At 38.8% G+C, this 21,049-nt stretch overlaps 1 protein-coding gene across 1 annotated transcript in view; it reads left to right on the top strand.

Moving 5' to 3' along the window:
* The window catches only part of syn2b (synapsin IIb), a 137,309-nt gene extending 116,819 nt beyond the window's left edge, over window positions 1-20,490 (top strand). Inside the window, exons 10-13 of the mRNA XM_036559342.1 lie at window positions 9,027-9,179; window positions 10,770-10,836; window positions 17,469-18,081; window positions 19,482-20,490. Coding sequence (XP_036415235.1) covers window positions 9,027-9,179; window positions 10,770-10,836; window positions 17,469-18,081; window positions 19,482-19,611 — 963 coding nt within the window. The 3' untranslated portion in view covers window positions 19,612-20,490. The remainder of the gene's footprint in view (window positions 1-9,026; window positions 9,180-10,769; window positions 10,837-17,468; window positions 18,082-19,481) is intronic.
* The last annotated feature ends 559 nt before the right edge of the window (window positions 20,491-21,049 follow it).

Genomic DNA, 21,049 nt, shown 5'->3' with positions numbered 1-21,049 from the left:
TGTTGCTAGGCCATTGCTATAGTATCCCAGGTGGTAGCAAAGGTGTTGCTAGGCCATTGCTATAGTATCTGAGGTGGCTGCTAAAGTGTTGCTAGGTCATTGCTATAGTATCCCATGTGGTTGCTAAAGTGTTGCTAGGTTCTTGCTTTGTTATTCCAGGTGGTTGTTAAGGTGTTGCTAGGTTCTTGCTTTGTTATTCCAGGTGGTTGTTAAGGTGTTGCTAGGCCATTGCTATGGTATCCTAGGTGGCTGCTAAAGTGTTGCTAAGCTATTTCTGTAACCCTAGTTGGTTGCTAAGGTGTTGCTATGCTGCTGCTGTGTTATTCCATGTTGTTGCTAAGGCATTGCTAGGCCATTTCAATGGTTTCCCAGGTGGTTGCTAAGGTGTTGCTAGGCCATTGCTATGGCATCCCAGGTGGCTGCTGAAGTGTTGCTAGGCTGTCGCTGTGTTATTCCAGGTGGAATTGAGGAGTTGCTAGGCCACTGCAGTGGTTTCCCAGGTGTTTGCTAAGGTGTTGTTTGGCCATTGCTATGGAATTCCAAGTGGTTGTTAGTATGTGTGTATCTATTTGTGCTATTAGGATTGTACATTTGTATTTAATCTAATCATAATTTAGTCTATGAGGGTCAGTGTGAAAGGTGCCCATAGTGATATCATTTGTGGCAGTTGGAGTTACATTTCCAGAACATTCCGTCATTCTTTTTCTATGGGAAAAAATGTAATGAATGTTGTAGGAAAGCATTAAAGTGGTTGTTACTCAAGAGCTGTTGAAGGAGTGGTTGCTAGGCTATTACTATAGTATTCCAGATGGCTGCTAAAGTGTTGGTAGGCTGTTGCTGTTACCCTAGGTGGTTGCTAGGCCGAGGTTCTGTTTTCTTCAACATGGGGTTCTTTATACATTATTTTCATATTAGGGTGATTTGTCTTCTTGCTGCGTTTCCATGCTCACGCAGCAGAGCTCGTACTGAAGTTGCACGATAAGTTAACACAGGCAGCAAAGACACGTATAAATTATGTGGAAGTACTGGCACAGATAATCTATATAGAGAAAAAATACATGATATGAAATTAATACTGCTAAGTTGTTACTAGGCCATTGCTATGACATCGCAAGTAGTTGCTAAAGTGGTGCTAGTCCTATCACTATGGTCACCAACACCGGTCACCAGAAAAATGTGACTTGGCATTTGCTTTTCCTGAACATTTGCAACAGAATGTAAGCACATGAACCAGCTCTTGTTAAAAGCATCTCACACATGTGTATAGTAATTTCATGTAAAATACATCTCAAAACATTTGCATTATTGTTTTTCATTATTGTTTTTAAAGCTAATTTTTAGACTCATGCTGCTTCACGACCACAGTTTCTAATGCTTTGCATTTTATCTTGGCTTGTAATTTCAAGCATGCAGCCCCCCAGAGGCCACAGAAGGGAAGAGTTTTGTAGGTCACAAAAACATTTAACAGTAAAACAACATATGGGAGTAATTTGTTGGGAAGCATCACATGGAAATCAATTCTTAGACTTGTTTTCTTCTCACTTTCATCACCTCGGCACAAACGTGACACTTCAGCGAGGTGTGTGAGAGTGACGCGGCACTGATTTGTGAGAAAACACTTACACAGTTTCACCTGTGCTGTTGTTGACGTCACGATGATTCTGGTTCACATTCAACACATTGAAATATGAACCGAGACTAGAATGGAAATCAGTGTGCAAAAGTTTTGGTGCCCCCGTCAAATGACTTTCTGTTGCTTTTCTAAGTGAATATAAGATAACACATCTAAACACGTCTCCACATTTTAATACATAATTATGGTGTTTTTCCACTGGTTACAGCACAGTGCGCTTACAAAGCGTACCCAAAACTTTCTGCATCCTGGCCAAGTACCTGTGTCTGTTTCCCATCTTTTTAGCATATAATTTCTCATGCATTAACAGTAACCACAAACAACAGAGTTCTGCTCTTTTTTTAAATAACAATCATCTGTTTTTGTATGTTATTCAGGCAGAAACAATAAATAAAGTGGAATTTAGGGTCAGGATCTTACGCTTCAGGGCTTTCACAGACTCCAGGGACACTGCGTAAAGATGCTGCACAGCTCGGCACACTCAGTACTCCGGCAGGAAGGGTGACCAATTGCTGTGTGGGTACTCAGTACGGTTCACTTATCAGTGGAAATGACAACAACATGCGCGATAACTGAGTTGTAGCTGCACTGTACTGCGCATAACATCTTTACCGTTTATTTGCTGAATTTAATATACTGGGAAAAATAAACATTTTGTATACAAGTGTATATGAAATGTGTTAATAAATTATTTTATATGAAAATAATGGCTACAACAATGTTACTGACCCATTTACAGATACAATTTGAAAAACAAAATGAATCCAATGTAGAAAGTGCCATATCCTGATCCGCTCTGGCATAAATTAAAGGGGAATTTCACGTTTTTTTTCAAAATTCCTGCAAAATTCAGTGGCTGAGCTGTAAACAAAGTTATTCAAAGGGGTTGGATGTGAAATGGTTCATTGTAAAGAAGCTTACTTTCTTTGCAGTGGTAGTGACAGGAACCAGTGGGCACAATATCTATAATACAAATATAGCCATTTTATCAATTATTCATTCATTTTATATGGAATGTTAAAGATTGTAAAATTGTGATAAATCTGAAAAAGTTTTCTTTGGGGACTGTTTTGCTTGAATCGCTCTGCCATGAATAGATTTAAAAATATATATATTTTAGGCCAAAACCTCCTCAAAACTATCATAAGACAAAGTCGTAGGCAACTCGCAATGTATTTATAATTATTTCATGTAATAACTTTCTGTGAGGGAGCTTTTAGAGGCATCAAACTCTTTAGATGTCTTATTTCAACTCTGACTCAACACGTTTCTCTAGAACTAAACCATTCTGAATGACAGAAATGTTCAAAAATAAGTAGAATTCCCTCTTAAGCCCTGATTCCAACCCCCAAGTACATAATATCCAGATAACAGGCCAGAGTTTTTAGTGTCATGAGGCAGTGGGAAAAGGAAACCAAAGCCTTACTAAATGTTTGGTCAAAAGATGTCAAACCCTGTTTGGAGCCATAACCATACTGACCTCCTACTTCTCATCCCAAAAAAACTACAATTATTGCATGGTTAGTCTCAGTAATCCTGCCCCTCTTAGGCTAGATGAGAGTGGGTTGGACTGTGGTGTGGTGAAAGAGATGGCAATTAGATTTCCATCATGAAGGGAAGTGGCTGTGAATTTCTTCTGTCTCTCCATTCCTTCTGGGGTACCGCAGTGACAAAGCAGCCAAATGCCACAGTCGCGCCATCACAGTCGTGCAGACAGACGGTCAACTGTCTCTTCCAGAAGATATAGAGCTGCTGTCTTCTTATAATAACGTTGCAGCCAGCTCGGCTCATTCATCTTCGGACGGGTTATCTCAGTGAAAGCCTTCCTCCCGTATTCCACAGAAACGTTTTGCTATGGAGATGATTGCCATGGCAATGTACAGCTTCATCATGAGCAGCCTCGCTGAGACAGCAAGGCTGGTCCAGGTTTCCATGGCAACTGTTTTTGATGTTTTGCGCTACTCGCTGCAGCCGTCCACTCTGGAATATGTCCAGTAGTCCAGTAGTAGTGATTGAACACAGCTAAATATGTACTGTTTTATATAATAGGATGGCCTTAGTATGATTTATATTGTCTGTCAGTTGTATTTTGTATGTATATATATATATATATATGTGTGTGTGTGTGTATGTGTGTGTGTGTGTGTGTGTGTGTGTGTGTGTGTGTGTGTGTATTTCAATTTGGAAAAAAAAATAAATGGGTATAGTGAATTATTAACATCATGATTATATCAGATTACATCACACTAGTCAAAATTGAGCCCTGGTTTTTGGTACCAACACTCAAACAGTGATGAACAGCGGTTAATGGATGCTCTAGGCTTTTGGGCCCTAAGCAGGACTTTTTTTGGAGGGGGGCATTTGGCTAACTGATGTAGTGTAAAATTAGAGGTTGTCTAATTTATATACTTGTATAGCTGCCTTTGTGAATTGCTGATGACTGAATGATCGTTTAATCACAGCCTGAGTATCTAAACCCAGATTAATTACGGTCTGAGTAGCTACCTGGATTAATCACAGTTTGAGTATCTAAACCTAGATTAATCACAGTCTGAGTATCTAAACTTGGATTAATCACAGTCTAGGTACCTAAACCTGGATTAATCTCAGCCTGAGTATCTAAACCTGAATTAATCACAGTCTGAGTTTCTAAACTAGGATTAGTCACAGTCTGAGTATATAAACCTGGATTAATCACGGCTTGAGTATCTAAACTTGGATTAATCATATTTTGAGTATGTAAATCTTGATTAATTACATCATGAGTATCTAAATCTGAATTAATCGCAGCCTAAATATCTAAATCTGGATTAATCTCAGCCTGAGCATCTAAACCTGGAATAATCACAGTCTGAGTATCTAAACCTGGATTAATCACAGTCTGAGTATCTAAATTGGATTTATCACAGCCTGGGTTTCTAAATCTGGATTTATCACAGTTTGGGTATCTAAATCTGAATAAATCCCAGCCCAAGTATCTTAATCTGGATTAATTACAGCCTAAGTATCTAAATCTGGATTAATCTCAGCCTAAGTATCTAAACCTGAACCATAAAAAAGTAAAGTGTATCTTTATCTTCTCTTTTTCTTTTCTGTTGTTTTGCTTCTGTTGTCTCCGTTTTTTTGCTGTTGCTTTTTTCCCCTCACTCAAGCACATTAGACAACATAATGCTACAGTATTAACCCAGAAGTTGTTGGGGGAGCCGGTGGTGAATTTATACAGGAACATCTACATCTGTAAATGTACCAAACCCTCAAGTGTGGAAAAGCCTTTAATCTCATCAAGTAAATATTGCAGTTTCTTGTGTTTCACTTGATTTCAACATGGATGTGATTGAAAAAAGAAAATAGCACATCAAATTTAGTTGTTTGCTTTTACAAATCAGCCTACAGAGACGAGAGGCTCCATTCATCAGATGCTCACTGCTTCTAATTAACCTTCATTCACAAGGGAAAGCTCTGCACACTGTGAATTAATTCATTTACTTCTGACATCGATGCTGTAGTGTAGAGGTCTGCACTCCTGCGGATTCCTGTGGGACCTGCAGGACCCCCCACAGTGTATCTTGTGGCGTGGGACTCATTTTCAGTGTTGCGTGCGGGAGTGGGAAACCCAGCCCACTGCAGGCAGGAGAGAGCCAAAGCACACATGAAGAGAAATCCTGCTAAATAATGAATAGCCTAAACAAAGTAGAACGATCGCTAAATCATATACATAAACAATATAAAATGATAACAGTAAAACAAATAAAATGAATGAAGTATGAAGTAATTCCAAAGAGTTGTGAAGCAACCGATCATGTGAATAACACATAAATTCTAATTTACAGAGATGGTGAAGCCTTCCGTCTGACGACCACAGCTGCCCAGCAAAACACCAAAAATAACCGTTCTGTGGTTTAATTCCTGCTTTGTGTTTACTGGGAATAAATGGCGTTTGATGAAGTTACTTCACAGAGAACCTGATAACCATAACTGCCGTCTTGTTACAGGAAAGGATAATGTATTTGTGAATAGACTGTGTCAGATATTGGATGTCAGTTCACCTTGACTGAGCGGGCAGGGAGCGGGACAAAAACGTTTCAGTTGCAGGCAGTAACGGGACAAATGATTCTGATTTTCTGCAGGAGCGGCATGAGATCTTGCGGAAGTGGGTGGAAGTGGGACTGAAAAAACAGTCCTGCGCAGTCCTCTACTACAGTGGAGATAATTGATATAATGCAGATTTATTTATGTGCTGCCCTTTTGGTTTTATTTACCCCTGCTGTTAGATTATTCAGTGCTTTGAGTTAAATACAGCACCATTTTAAACAAGCAAGCCAGACAAGAAACAAGCCCAAGTACGGTACTGTAGATTTTGTCTGCTGTGAAAAACTGAGGATGTTACAGCCTTCAAAGCTCTCGAAGCCCAGAGGAGGCCTGGAGTTGCTTATCTTGCTTATGTAACACACTCTGACAATGAGAGAGGCTCTCCACATGACCAAGAGCATTTTTGGATGTCCTGCCCTCAGCAGCTCTAAGCTTTGACCTTCTCCAAATGATGTGGGCTATGAAAAGCTGACAGTTCCAGCAAGATCTATATAGTGATTAAAGAGGATTTAGAGTTTAGCATTCAGTAGATTTACATCCTCATTTTCAGTTATGTGGACAACGGAGAGCAGATCCTAGATCTCTTGATATATGCTTAAATATGGCTATCAAATTTGGAGCTTTAAGGCTTGACACTTTAATTTTCTCTCAGTAAACTCAGGGTTTTTTTGGTCAAAAAAAGGCTGGAATTTCTACAGCTGTTTTTTTCCAGTGCTAGCACAATATGAATAGAGTTCACTAATGAGTTCACCTTTTTAAAAAGGTGACAAAATGTGTAATTAGTGAACTCATGCAGTGAAGAACATTGCGAGCATGCACACCTGTAATCACTGTGCCATGAATGGATCAAATAAAGTACCAAAATTGATAATCCACTTGAGTAAAGCAGGGGGTTTACAAAACTGAAGTCCAAAAATGATTAAAAGCTACAGAGAAAACAGGACTTCAAACAGCCGGGCAAGACCTGGTAGACCACCAAAGCTGTCCCCATAAGGTTAACAGCACTTAAAGCTTTAGATAACTCGTTTTGGCAGTGTATCCCTGGAGATGCAGGCACAAATACTTCATTGTATTGTCCTAAACAACCAGAAGAAGATATAAACAAAGTAGCATTAGAAACTCTGCTTGTTCCTGAGGACCAGGCCTGAGAAACCAGGGACCGGGCTGTGAAATTCAACAATTAATGGTCTAAGACGTCTTTGGGCAGGTCCGGACATGGGACAATAACACCCGTGTCCACTAAAAGCTGACCCCTTCTTCTGCTGGAATTTATGAGGGCTCTCATGTGTAAGCAGGGGAGCAGTCCACTGTAAGCAGAGACGTAAATAAGGGAGAGATTTAGTGATGAGCTGGTTGTTCTAGTTTATGTCGTTCTGTTGACCCGTTGTTGATCTCAAATCATCCAATAAACTGTGGACTTTGCATAGGCAGATGTCACCATTACTTGGCCGACAGCAATTCTTTAATGCAGACAATGCCAGGATGTCAAAGTGGTGTGCGCCAAGAATTTAAGCGTACCAGGAAGCTGTTGCAGGACATAGAATTTGTCTTGTGATTTGTGATTTGTCTTGTGATTTGGTCCAGGGTCTGGAGGTTGGTGGTATGATGAGGGCAGTCTATTCATGTCGTCTGCTGTAGTGTTCTTGGAACTGAGTCTCTATGAAATGGTGAAATGAAGGAGTATATAAATAGGACCTACATGGATGGCAAGGACTTATTCTCGCCACATTTTTCTGATTGTGAAGGTTAGTATAGATATAGGGTTTGCCCTACAGATTTTTTGAAGTTGGTAGCTTTGTAATGAAAGTCAAGTCGACTTTAAAAATCTGTGATGAAGCCAAACTCCACAGGTCAGTAAAGCGTAGTGATGCAATCCAACAATCCTTAGATTGCATTGTTAGCCTTCAGATACAGACTCTAAAATCACCAGGCTCTTTATCTTCGCTGTGTCCCAATTCAGGGTCTGCATCCTTCGAAGGACATGGTCTACGAAGGCATGTCTTCCGAAGGCTGCGTAGACCCACGAAGGCCGAACTGAAATCAGATGGTCTGCTCTATGACGGATTTCCTGTTTGCGTCACAGCACCTCTGTTCCTGCCCTTACGGTTGCATCAAGAAACACCGCTCTTGATTTTATTTTTTTTTATTTTTTCATTTATTAGAGCTGGAGATGCTTCTCTCTGTCTGCTCCTTGCCCCTAAAACAAAACAAAACATTAGCATAAGTTTTGCTTCAGACCACATTGGCTTTTTTTTTAAATTGTATTGTTAGCTGTTTGCCTTCGTCGGCACACAGTGAACCTCAGGATATGTTGACTGGCGAAGGATCCACTCATTGCCATGGAAAAGAAGGACACATTTCTTAGCCACATATGAAGGAGCGTTCGAAATGGGACAGCATAGTCGCGCCACTGTGATGCAATCAGCCGTCAAATGCAGGCCTGAATTGGGATGCAGCTGTTGAGGCATCCATGTCAAGTGTAAGGTGTCATCGCTGAGCAGTAAAGTCAACAAGTCTGCGCAACACCTAGCACAGACTAACCTGGACAGATGGATGGACAACCACCTTCTAGCCAGTGACACTCCCCAAGGCCTGAATTAATTGCAAGTAATAGTAAGGTACCTATTCCTTTTCCTCAGCTTCAACTGACTAGGAAAGTCCCTGTGGATAGCCTTTATGTAGCTCAGTAAAGGGGCCAACTATGGAGCTAAAACTGTTCATGAAGTTCTGGTAGAAATGATCAAAGAACCTTTGTAGCTCCCAAATGGCTGTGGTACTCCTCAGGTTTGCAGAGTAGACCGTTGATATATGCAACAATAAACCAGTAGTGCATGTTACAGATGATATAATTGGCTAAGAATTGGAACACAGAAGGGGCATTGCCCAATCCGTATGGCATGACTCATAGTATCTGTGTACACAACAAATGTATTGTTGTTGCTTCTTAATTTGTTGATGTTGTTTTTGCAGTTGAAGCTGTTGTTGGGCCACTATATCTTCAGGTTGGGTTGCTGCTGCCAGCTGTGGTTGTTGTCTCTGGACTGTGTGTATGTTATTTTTTGCCGCGGTTTCCTGTAACATATCACATGCTGCTGATGATGTGGCCACAAATGCTTGAAAGTTTATTTATATAGCATATTTCATAAGCAGCATAATAATGGGCAATTCGTAAGCAGCATAATACTAAATAATAAAAACACAAAAAGGAAATTCAAGAAAAAGAAATAAACAAAGCAGTGATGAGAACTATGCTTGGCATTTGGGGAAGATACATAAAATAGTATATTATGTTCTTTGTCTGTAGGTGGTGGGTTCCTCCATGCAGCTGATTGGAGAGCACCAAGCAGAAGACAGGCAGCTGATAGCTGAGGTTGTCTTGGCCAAGATGAACCTAGTGGCCACCCGCACACCTGCTCGCTCTCCACAGAGACCTCCAACTACTGTCCAGCAACCACAGGTAACATTACTTTCCAGTAGGCTATGTAGCCTCCATATACCAGTTTGAACAAAAGTTCTTGAATAATTTCAGTCAGTACAGTTTATCATTTGCCCTGTGTTTTACATCTCGAGTCAAATGGTTTGCCTCCAGAGTGTATCTGCATCCAGAATCACTTAAGCATGTTAATGGATTTCCTGTCTTGAGTGATTTCAAGTTATATCCATTACTCTATGCACCAGGCGCCACCTGGTGTACAGTCAGAATGAAACTACATTTATCCTGAAGTAAATAAATCCTGAAGTAGGAGGGAACAGCACAAGCTGACACGTTCTGCTTTTATAGTAATCTTTATATAGAACCATCTATAGCTTCTGCATCTTTCATGATGCAAAGAATCCTTTTACCATGCAAAGGATTCTTTGAGTGTTCATGGTTCTATATAGGACCATTTTATTTACCAAAGAACCCTTAAAGCACCGTCTTTTTTAAGAGTGTAGTTATAACATTTGCTAAGTTCAGCAAAAAGTCTAGTTAGTTGGTTAACAAAATGAATTCAGTGTAATTCTGTTAGGTCTAAACCAAACAAGCTTTCTAGACTACATACATAAAATTATGCAATACTTCAGAACGTACTTAGGCTTGTGAGAAAATTACATTTATAATGCTTTTATTTGCTCAGGCAAACACTAATTATAGAATAAATGCAAATTATATGAATACAATAAGTAGTGATTTCATGTATGTTAATTTCCAAACCTCTCCTCGAGGAATTCCAGTGTAACCTGTGGTTATTATTCAGTGCCTAGTTTGGCTACTCAGTTTAATTAAACTAAACCAAGTGTGCTGGTGATGCTGTGTGAGGGCATTGCAAGGAGTGCTGAGATATCTAGAACCAAACCTGTGTTCTCACAATATGAACTATGTTTTTGAAATTATTGGTCCTTTTTTTGTATTTACATTTATTTATATTTAATCTAACAGCAAATAGTGCTGTTACTTCCAAAAACACATTGACTGCTGAGATAAATGGTACTAACTGTAACGCTGAGTTGAGAAATTTGCAGTCCAGAGTCAGTCCAAAGTAGTTATAATTTTTGGCATTGTTATCCTGAGATAACAAGTTGATTATCTTGTTATCTCGAGGTAACAAAAGTTGTTATCCTGAGACAATGAGTGAATTATCTTATGATCTTAAGATAACAAAGTTAGAGAGCCCTGGTGTTTAAAAATAATGCGAGGCCACGACTTAGTAAGGCATGGGAATGAGATGATTAAGTTGTGGCCATGACTTGGTAAGGCGTGGGAATGAGATCACAGCTTAATAAGTCGTGGCCATGCATTAGGATCTCATTCCCATGCTTTACTAAGTCATGGCCATGCATTATTTTTATTTATACAGGCTTTCACTAGCGGGGCTCCATACAAAGTTGTTGTCTTGAGATAAAAAGTTGTCTTGTTATCTCAAGATAACAAAAGTTATCTTGAAATAACAAGTTAGTTATCTTCTTATCTCGAGATAACAAAGTAGTTATCTTGAGATAACAAATTAATTAACATATTATATTGTGTATTGTGTGTGTGTATCTGTGCATGTGTGTGTCTCCACAGAGCTCGACTTTAAAGGAAGGCCTGCCTGACCCCAACAGGGCTCCACCACAGCGCGCCCCTCCTCAAGGTTGTTTGCAGTACATACTCGACTGTAATGGAGTTGCTGTAGGAGCAAAACAGGTCCAGGCAAAATGATTTCATCCACAGAAAAGGCCAGACAGAGGTTTCAGCCGCAGTGAGAAAAAAACCTTATGATTTTAGCCATTCAGTAGTGACTGGGTTCTGGATTGTGCTCTTTAGCAGTCGCTCAGTTGGCCTTGACTGTGTCTTGTCCCTATGCAGTGTTTAAGTGCACTGTCCACATTTTTTATTTGCTTTTCACGGCTTCCTTAGTTGTCTTGTAACCTGTGCTTTTTTGAGGCTACCGTTGCCAGTTTACTGAAAAACAAACCGCTAATTGTGCCTATGCAAGGTCCAGTGCTGCTCTGTCCCGTGTGGTACTCGTTTGGTACTGTTTAGTGTATTTTCATATATGTCTGGTGACTTACAGTTGAGTAGTTTGTTGCTTTTATATGTGTGAATACTTTTATCTACATGTGCAGTGGTGTGTTAAAGACGGAGACCACCTTTCAATTATGTAATTTCCAGTCAAAAGTATGAATTATTCATTTTTCAGGAGATATTTCTAAGGAGATTAGATAAAAGATAGTCCACTTGTATAAGGGACGAGGAACTCAAAGGAAAATAAGTGAAGTTCCAAAACTCCAGAAATTGATCAAATTAAAGACAATAAGAAAACAGTACTAAGTACTGTGAAAAAACAGAAGTTTCCAAAACTGTCTAAAACAAGAAACCTAACAACCACCTGAAAGACCTCCTAACAACCACCTAGAAGACCTGGTATACACCAAAACTGTCCCCATCAGATAAACAGCACTTAAAGCTTTCATCTTTGAGAGAGAGGAGAAAATCAAGCTGCTTCAGATCTGAAAACATCCACAGGTGTTTCAGTCCATCCTTCCACTGTGAGAAGACGACTCAGCGCTGTGGGTCTGAAAGGATGTGTAGCTGTCAAGAAGCCTTATTTAGAAAAGGAGACAGACACATCAAACAAAGAAGCTGAACAATGGACTGACCACCCCAGAGTCCAAACCTACATCAGAAAATGATCAACCAACTTCCAAGACTGAACTTTGGAGGTGTGTCTGCAGATTTCTTTGAGAAACTGAAAGTGAGTCTCCTGAGAAGAAGCTGGAATAAAGGTAGAGTGGAATACTGAAAACAGTAACTACTGAAAAAAAACAATATCATATTTTTTAGTGTGAGACTTTTGTGTAATTTTCTGTTAAATATTTGTTTTCTGCTTTTTTCCTGACACTGATAAATTAATAACTTGTATTTAATGGCTGTTTTCACTGGAAATTAATTAAACAAAAGGGTGGTCTCTGACTTACACTGTACTGCATATGGGAATGTTTGTTCTGGTATGTTGTGGTGGTTTTTTTTAAGCAGGTGTATTATATGTAGCTTTTGCATGAGTGATGAGCAGATATTGGGAATTGTATCCAATAATGTGTTTTCCTATGGAATGTACGTGAAACAGTTTAGTGTCATGTTTTAAAGTGCAGCCTGCACTTTTAGTATTGAGATTTTTAGAGAATGTTGTTTTGTGGGGATCTGATTTGAAGGGTGAGAAGAGGTGCTAGTATTGACTCTTGTGAGGCAGCGTTGAGGAGATTAGCATTTGTTTTTAAGGTGGCCTTGAAGATTTTTTTATGACTGAAGGCTTTTGGGGATTTGATTTGTTTGTTTTGCTACAATAAGTAAAGAAAACCTTACAGAAAAGCCTCTTTAAATCCATAACATCCATCTGTTCTCTTTTTGGTTATCAGAGACACCATCGGTTTCAAAAAATGAGTCCAATTTGACCAAAGCATTTTAAAGGAATAGTTTGGTGAAAAATCAAACACAGTTTTGCACATAGTTTTCTGCTTACCCTAGATGTAGTCCATCAGCCAAGACATGTTTGGTGTCCACATCTTGCTTCTTTAGAACTAGAGCTACGAAGCTAATGTAGCTAACACACTAGAAGCCAATAGTCACCCAAATTATTTTCTGTAAATACATCTGCAAAACTTCTCTGAACCTGCTTAAACCACATCAAGCTCTTCATTAACGTTGTGAACAAAACTTGCAAATGTGTCGATATAGTAAACAAAACCTTGTAATGCTGCAGGCAACCACTTAGGACAATGTGTTTTGACAAATTACAACTCCTCTTCCCATTCATACACGTCACACAGCCAATTTCTGTTGCTTCTTTTTGTAAACATATGCCGTCAGTTAGAAATTTCACAATAAGCAGTTGTTTATAAATAGAAACAACAAAGACTGCTGACTTTAGAACTAGTGTTAGCTACATTAGCGCCAGCGCTACACTGCAAAAATAGTATCTTGTCAAGTGACATGATCTTAAATGTAGTCTGTAAATATGTATTATTTCCTATTTTGAGATGGTTGTGCACTGATTATAAGGTTATTTAGCTTTTTTCTAGACATTATTCCTTGTTTTAGGTTTTATTAAGTAAAACTTCTATCATTATACTGGCAGATAATCTTGCTGGTTTCAAGCACATTTATCAAAACAAGCAACATTATCTGCTAATATAGAGACATAAATGTACTAAGTAAAATCACTCACAACAAGTAAAAATGTCTAAAAATAAGTTAAATAATCTAAAGTTAAACTTCCACCAATCTCAACAGGAGAAATATTAGATTTATTGTCTATATTTAAGATTATTTTACTTGACAAGATGCCATTTTTTGCTCTGTAAACCAGAGAAGCAAAATGTTGACACCAAACATATCTTCACTGGCTGTTTGTGTCAATTAGATTTAAAGCACATGATCATTACATTCCAGGCAAATAGTCAATAAAGTTTATATTTAGATTTCATGCATGGTTGCTGTAGTTTGAATAACCCTTGTGAATCTCCTCTACATTTTTAAGCAATATCAAAGTTTTTGATGGACTTTTTGAGTACAAAACTTTGGAGTTTTCAATAATGAATTTCAATAATCACTGTTAATGACTGTCAGTAATGACTGTTTAAAATGTGCTGTTGTGGGTTTGATTCTCAGGCAGCCTAATATGTGAAGTGTTTCTGTGATGCAGTTTATTTATACTGTTGATTTTTTTTAAGTGACACCATTTTTCAACAGTTTTATGTGAAAACGTTTAGTGGGATGACTCAGTGGCATTAAATTGGCCTTGATGTTACATAATAATACAGACAGTAAAAAAAACATCCTTCACACTTCTGATAACACATGTACATGTTTCACATCAAGACTAAACACTTGCAAGAAAAGTCCATAACGAAGAGACCTTTCTTTGGTGGAAACTCTGATTTTCTGGTTTATACTTTTTTGTGTACTTTAAATGCTATAAAAAGCTACAAACTATGGTGTGAAAAATGTGTATTAAAATTTGCAGGAGAGATGTGATTCTCCTGCAGTTTATTTGTACGTTGCATGTTTAGAAGCGATAAATGTTACTTCTGAGGACAATTTGCATGATGTTTTACCAAAGAGTGGAGAGATAAATCAAGGAATAAGGTTTTGGTTTGAATGTTGTTTATGAATTTACTTTTCAGAGCTCTGAAAACAATGTCAGCCTGTGTTCCATCTTCTGGGAATTTAATACTGATGCTTTGTGGTCCAATGGAATGATCATTATCTTACTTAAAGCTGCATTTAACCCCCTATTGCATGCATTATGAGAGCAATATTCGAAAAACTGATTCAGATTTCTTGCAGAAAATGGATCTGATTGGTCAAATCAAAAACATAATAGTAAAAAATAATAATGTGTGCAGGGTCCATTTTTGGGGTATGTTGCCTTGAGGCAACATTGTGTGACAATGGAAAAAAAATTATGTAGAGCACATACAAGATATTAGAAACTTTTTGTATCTAAATGTTTGAAACGAAACTGAATGACTGGCCAACTTGCTGATCTTTAAATGCTATAAATGCTAACAAAAGAGATAAATTCTATCACAGAAAGTTGCCATGATGAAACACTGTGAAATAATAGTTTGGTTTCTAGCACACCAAACAGTTATTTTAAACCATAAATAAGAGTTGAAGCTGTGCTAAAATATGAAAATAAATAAAATCAAGTTATTTTTAAGTAATCATAATTGGCTTTCAATTTTTAACAAAACTGGTTACAGTAGTAAAACTACTGCTATGCAACAGAACTGACTGGGTTACTGGTCACTAATACTGCATACACATTAATATTAAATATGTTAGATTTCTAAAAAAAATAATTAAAAATAGAAATGGTTCTAAATAAAAACTGTACAATAACTGCAATCCTCTCAAGAGGATACATAAATGACCCTTCACACTACTTCCTAAATCCACTGTCGCATAATGTTGCCTCTAGGCAACATACATATTTCCATAGTTTCTCATCATATAAATATTAATTATATGATACTCAATGTAAAAAATTAACTTTACACTCCAACAGTGCATTTCTGAGTAAAAATTGTCCTTTGCTGAAACGTCAGCCACAAGCTGCACCGTACAAAAACAAGGCTTAAAAATGCCGACCAGGAGAAAAAGTGACCAAGTACAAGCTTTGTTTTGTTTATTTAAACTCTTCCCTTCATTACTAACCATTTCATTGTCATTAAATATGTATCATATCATTTAAAAGTTAGGAAAAGTAGTTTATTGCCCTGAGGCAACATCATGCAATAGCAGGTTAAAAACGAAAAAGAACTCACTTTTCAATATCGTTGCTGCTACTGTCTCTTTAAATCCAGTACTTGGGTTGAATGTTTGGACACAGAATTTTGATGGCTCTCTGGTACAGATCTATATAGTTTTTCCCCCCTCATGTCCAAAGTAATAAAGCTCCCCTTTGCAAGACCTGTATATTCTGTGTTACTGTATCGTATTTTGTTTCCATTATTTCAAGTTTCAAGTTGGTACCACTTTATTTGAAGGCTACCTACATAGAGTCTTCATAACACATGCATAAGTATTGAAAAAAGTAAGACTTCTACATTTATGAAGAACTTATGCCACTTATGTTTTATGAAGGAAATGACATTGTGTTGATGTAAGGGGCTCTAAATGAAGTGATGGACGTTTGTTCTGATTGTAAGAAGCAACGTTCCTAAGAAATGGAACTTACGAGGCAGAGGCCTCGTTGATAAGGCCATTTATCAGTTCTATATAGGCATATTCCTACTTGAGTTATAGTACAAAAGTACAAATATCCAGTACTTTTACTTTTGACATTGACATTTAAGTACCTTTAAATGCAAGTCATTTTATACCTGTGTACTCAAGTAGAAACACAGACAGTGAATGAACTTCTCCAGTTACTGGAGTAATATTTTGCCAAGGGTCTTTCTACTTTTATGTTTTATATGGAAATATGTATGTTAAACGTGGGCAAATATGTATGAAAATTATAAGTTTGAGGGCATCAGAATCTGTCATAGAAATGATATACAGTGTTCTTAGCTAGGCCTCTGCCCTATAAGTTCCATTAATTGAGATAATTCTTTATAACAATGTTATAAATAGAATAAATGCTCATCACTTCAATGAAAGGGCAATGCAATGTCATGTCAAAATATCTTTTGGAATCTTGCAATAACTGGCACAAATTGTTCATAAATATTCAAGCACTGCTTTATAAGGCATTATTCAATACCTATGAATGTGTCTCTATGTAGGTACCCTTCAGTGTTCTTCTACCTCTTCAGACATGCATTATGTTTGGGTGTTGTGAACTTCTTACTAATATAAAACCCTTTGATTCTCATCATGGACACATGTCATGAGAAAGAAGTGTAACGTTAACCACATTGGTGACACTTTACAGAAGGGCAGCGTTCGTAAGGCTTCACAACACTTACATAAGCCTTTCATGACAGCTGATATAAACCTAAATAGACATTTATAAAGGCCTATTCCAATAAGTGCTAAAACTAAGGTTAAGACATCAACATTGACAAAAGCAATAAGCTGGAATAAGTGTTAATGTGTTTATGTAGGTTTATGTCAGCTGTTATGAAAGGCTTGCATGTAGCCTTACAAATTGCTGCCCTTCAGTTTTATCCACATTATTATAGTGACAAATACTGTTGAGTAAGATTTTATGTACTTATGTACATAATTGATTCAGTTTTCATCAGCAGGCCCACGTTGTATAAGACATCAATTCACTTTATGTTAATTATGCATGACTTCCTATATTAATTTAAACCATATTTGGTGAATTTATAACATTAATTTTTCTCATTTATGTTTAAAACCAGATCAAGATCATGGGACAATCAAAAAAGTCCGTATTTTTCCACACATTGAGATGTAGCATGTGTTTTCTTTGCCTGTGTGCTATTGTTTTGCATGCACGGTGATCTCGTTCAGTAATCCTGAAACTTTTCTTGACATCCTCTCCTTTGATTCTATCTCAAGTCCTACCTTCCCTTCTGATTTCATTTCAACCTCTTGGTGGAATCAATCAGAGATCTGCCCACTGGTTTGTTTGTCATAATGAGATGGTAACCTTTCACGTTTACTTTGGCCAGACTTGGGGGGGCACCTTCTTTGTTACATGTCTGATTAGAACATCAAAAGCAACTGGTGCTGGATTTAAAATGTTCTTCTTAGCATTGAAATGCAGTGTTGTAATGTGATGAGTCTCTTTTGTACTAAACCTAGGGGCCCCAGTGAAAGCCCAAGAGTCCCAAGCTAAGAGTCAAGAAGCTCCATCTGAGCCAGCCCCTAGCGCTCCTGCCCCGGAACCTGTGCCAAAGGCAGCTCCCGCCCCAACTCCTCCACCCACCACACAGCAGCCCAAGCCCCAAGGTCAGGCAACACCTGCACCAGCTCCGGGGAAGCCGACGGAACTGCCCCCTAAACCCCAGCCTCCAAAGCCACTTCCCCCAAAGCCTGTGCCTCCAGTGCGGCGAAACTCCAAGCCTCAGATCCAACCAAAGCCCCAGACCCCACCTCCAGCCAAGGCCCACCCTAAGGTCCAGTCTGATGCCGCAGATCAGGGTCAAGCCCAGACAGATTCGGCCCCCACACAGGTACAGTCCCCGGCCAAAGCCCCTGCTAAGCCCCAGTCTCCTACCAAGGCTCAGTCCCCAGCTAAACCCCAGGTCCAACCCAAGCCTGTGCCTAAAGAGCAACCCCAGGTCGAGGCTCCAGCTCAGAGAGCGGCTCCGTCTGAAGCAGCGCCCTCAGCTCCGGCTCCATCTGCTGCCCCTGCCCAGGCTCCTGTAGAGGAACAGCCTGCACCTCAGCAGAAGTCTTCACACCCTTTCTTGAAGTAAGGTTTCCTTCATGCACTGCTTTGGGATCTTTTGTGCCATTTAATGGGCCCATGCCATAGAATTCTTCTCACTAACTAAACTATGTACTACAGTATGGTGCGCATGTGCTACTGCTATTTTGGATTTCATTTCATTTTCATTTCAATTTAATAGGTTCTCTTTCAGGCATCAGCTTCATCCTCTCGGGGAAGGGGTCTCAAGCACAACCCATGCTACAAAATGTTCTTCCGCATGTTGCACGCAGTTACTCCTTTCCACCAGAGAGGTCACCAAATCCCCAAATCCTACATAGTGCAGCTTTGAATAAAAGAGTTTGGTGTAGAATCGAAACATTGTTAAAGTTTTAAAGCATACCATTAAAAAATCAAACTGTTTTTTTGCAGCCAAGTTTCTATATATGGGCTGTAAGTTTCTGCAGCCCATAAATGCATACTAAACTACAAAAACAGCCTGGTTTTAAGTCGTTCTTTTTGTGATGTCACCAAAGCCAACACATTAGCATACAGCAGTGAAAATGCTTCTATTTTGCATCCCCTTCTAATTTAATACAAACTTTTTGTATCAGCATAACAATTTGAGTGAATGGTAGATTTGTTTCAATTCGTCTGAACACCAACTTCAGTGGAGGAGATTAGAGTCCTAAACAATCTGACCTTTTATACGAAGGCCTTAACATAGTCAGTGTCACAGATTTGCTTAAATTGGAATAATGACCTAGAAAACAATCTTAAATATTTCTTTTTCATTTTACTTGCCACAACTTTTCTTTATTTTTTTTTTCAAAATTCTAAATGTTGTTGATTACTTAGAGATGTGGTCTCGGACTTTTGGATCTAGCTTTATGTCAACATGTTTAGCACTCACACTGTAGCTATAAGGAGTGTTTCAGCTTGGACTCCTTCTCAATTGTCCAATAACCATCTTCTGTTTTAATTTCACTGACTGATCTGGTGAAATCAGGTTTTTGAAAGTATGTCATTCGACGTGATTGCGTGGTGCATTATCTGTGTTTTGTTTGACTTGCTTCACAAAAGTTGAGACGCTTGCAACAGTTGCGGCTGAGTTTCAAGTGAGTTGCAGGACACTTTACATCAAGCAACTCGAAACAATTTAGTTCCAAGAAGGTTTCAAGCAACTAAAGTTACATAAAAGTTTCACCGTGTAAAGTTAGCCTTAAAGATACAGTTTAATAATAAGGGATAATGATGGAAAATGTTCATGTAAAAATAAATTTATGTTTTTTTGTCACATAAAACCATGCAAACAACATAAATAGACATCAGGGAAAAAAATAAGCAAGAACTCAAGAAAAACATTGGACACAGTATTTGATGAGACTGTGCAAGAGTCCAGTGGTTTGCGTCTCATCTTTCTCACGTTTATACCTCTTTTCCAGTAAATCCCAGTCGCTGACCAATGCCTTCAATGCCTTCGGCGAGACCTTCCGCTCCAGCAACGAGGACGAAGCCAAGGCGGAGACCATCCGAAACTTGCGGAAGTCTTTCGCCAGTCTCTTCTCTGACTAACGACCCGTTTGTGGTTCTGTGGTCGGCCATGGACTTGATTTGACGAAAGTGTGTCCTGGTCTGAGGTTAACTCTATGTAGCTGTATACATTGTACCCTCCTCCCAACTCTGCTGTAAATGTCTGAATGTCAATAAGCAAGTGGAGAGTGACGTACAGTGATTGTTCCCGGCAAGGTGTTGGTGTTTACATTGTGTGATTTGCACTGGTCTGAAACATTGCCATCTGGAAGAGGAAGAGGAGGAGGAAGAGGAGGAGGAGGAGGAGGCACAGGAGGAGGAGGAGGTCATTCGCATTCAGATGCATGGTTCAGAGGAAACGGCAATCGAGAGAAAAAGAGCCTGACGTGTGCTGAGATCGTCCATTACCCCTTGATGTTGTAGCCTTATTGTGGAAGTGTTTAATTTACCCAAAGACAAATATCTGTGAGTAGGTGACCCTCGTCCGTGTATATCTAGTTGATCTGTTGTAATTATTAGCTGACGAGACATTAGTTCTACATTACCTCGACGAGACCTTTATACAAGCACTTTCCTCTCCAAGATTCCTACAGTATGCAGTGCTTGGACTGGTCAGTTTCAATGCAGTAGTGGCGTTTCTGTGGAATGCCTGGTGTTCCGTGGTGTGGCTTGAGTCCGGCACATATCGACATGTCGAGTTATTCATGAGTGCCACGTAGTATCCTTGCATATTGTATTGTACTGTATGTTCTGCATCTCAGGAGTTTAAGTTGTAATTCATTTCTTTCTGGCGTCATGTTGTTCACGTTGCTGTTCTCTTCTGTTCACAGTAGTACTGCTTTGCATGACCCGGTGACAGGTGTTTTTTCTGTACAGGTGTCAATAAATATGTGGCACTTCATTCCACTGATTTACTGGTGACCTAGATGTGGTTGTTGCTTAATGTGTGTCCAGTAGTTCTTCATGTATCAGACGGTGTTGTGCAAAAGTCTTCAAAGAAAATGAACTGGTTTTCCAGGCAGCAGGCAAAAAAAAATAAACATTAGGAAAAATATAAATGAACCAAAATTCAGGAAGCTCAGTACACAGTTACCAATATTTAATTATAATAAAATAAAAAGGTTTGATGTAGTATATAAACATTGCTAAAGTTTAAAACAGTATACAGTTCGTTCCATATATAGAAACTGAGCTGCAAAAACAGCCCATTTTGTATTCAAGGTTTCTGTGATGTCACAAAAACCAACACATCTACATGTATCCACTTATTCATCCTACAGCAGCTAGCCCCGCCCACTCACACAAAAGTTATAAATTTTCTGTTCTGACTGCTTTTGAATGAGGCACAATATTCGAATGAGGCAGCCAATCAGAACAGAGCATATTTACATGTGCCAATCTTAAAGGAGCAGTAACAAAACAGCTTGTCTAATTCTAAGGTATAAAGAGAGGACAGAAAATAGAAAACCACACAAACATA

Source organism: Colossoma macropomum, unplaced genomic scaffold, assembly GCF_904425465.1.
Source record: "Colossoma macropomum unplaced genomic scaffold, Colossoma_macropomum, whole genome shotgun sequence".
NCBI classification, from domain to species: domain Eukaryota; kingdom Metazoa; phylum Chordata; class Actinopteri; order Characiformes; family Serrasalmidae; genus Colossoma; species Colossoma macropomum.
Note: the sequence above shows the minus strand (reverse complement) of the source record. Positions and strands in the feature narration are given on the sequence as shown.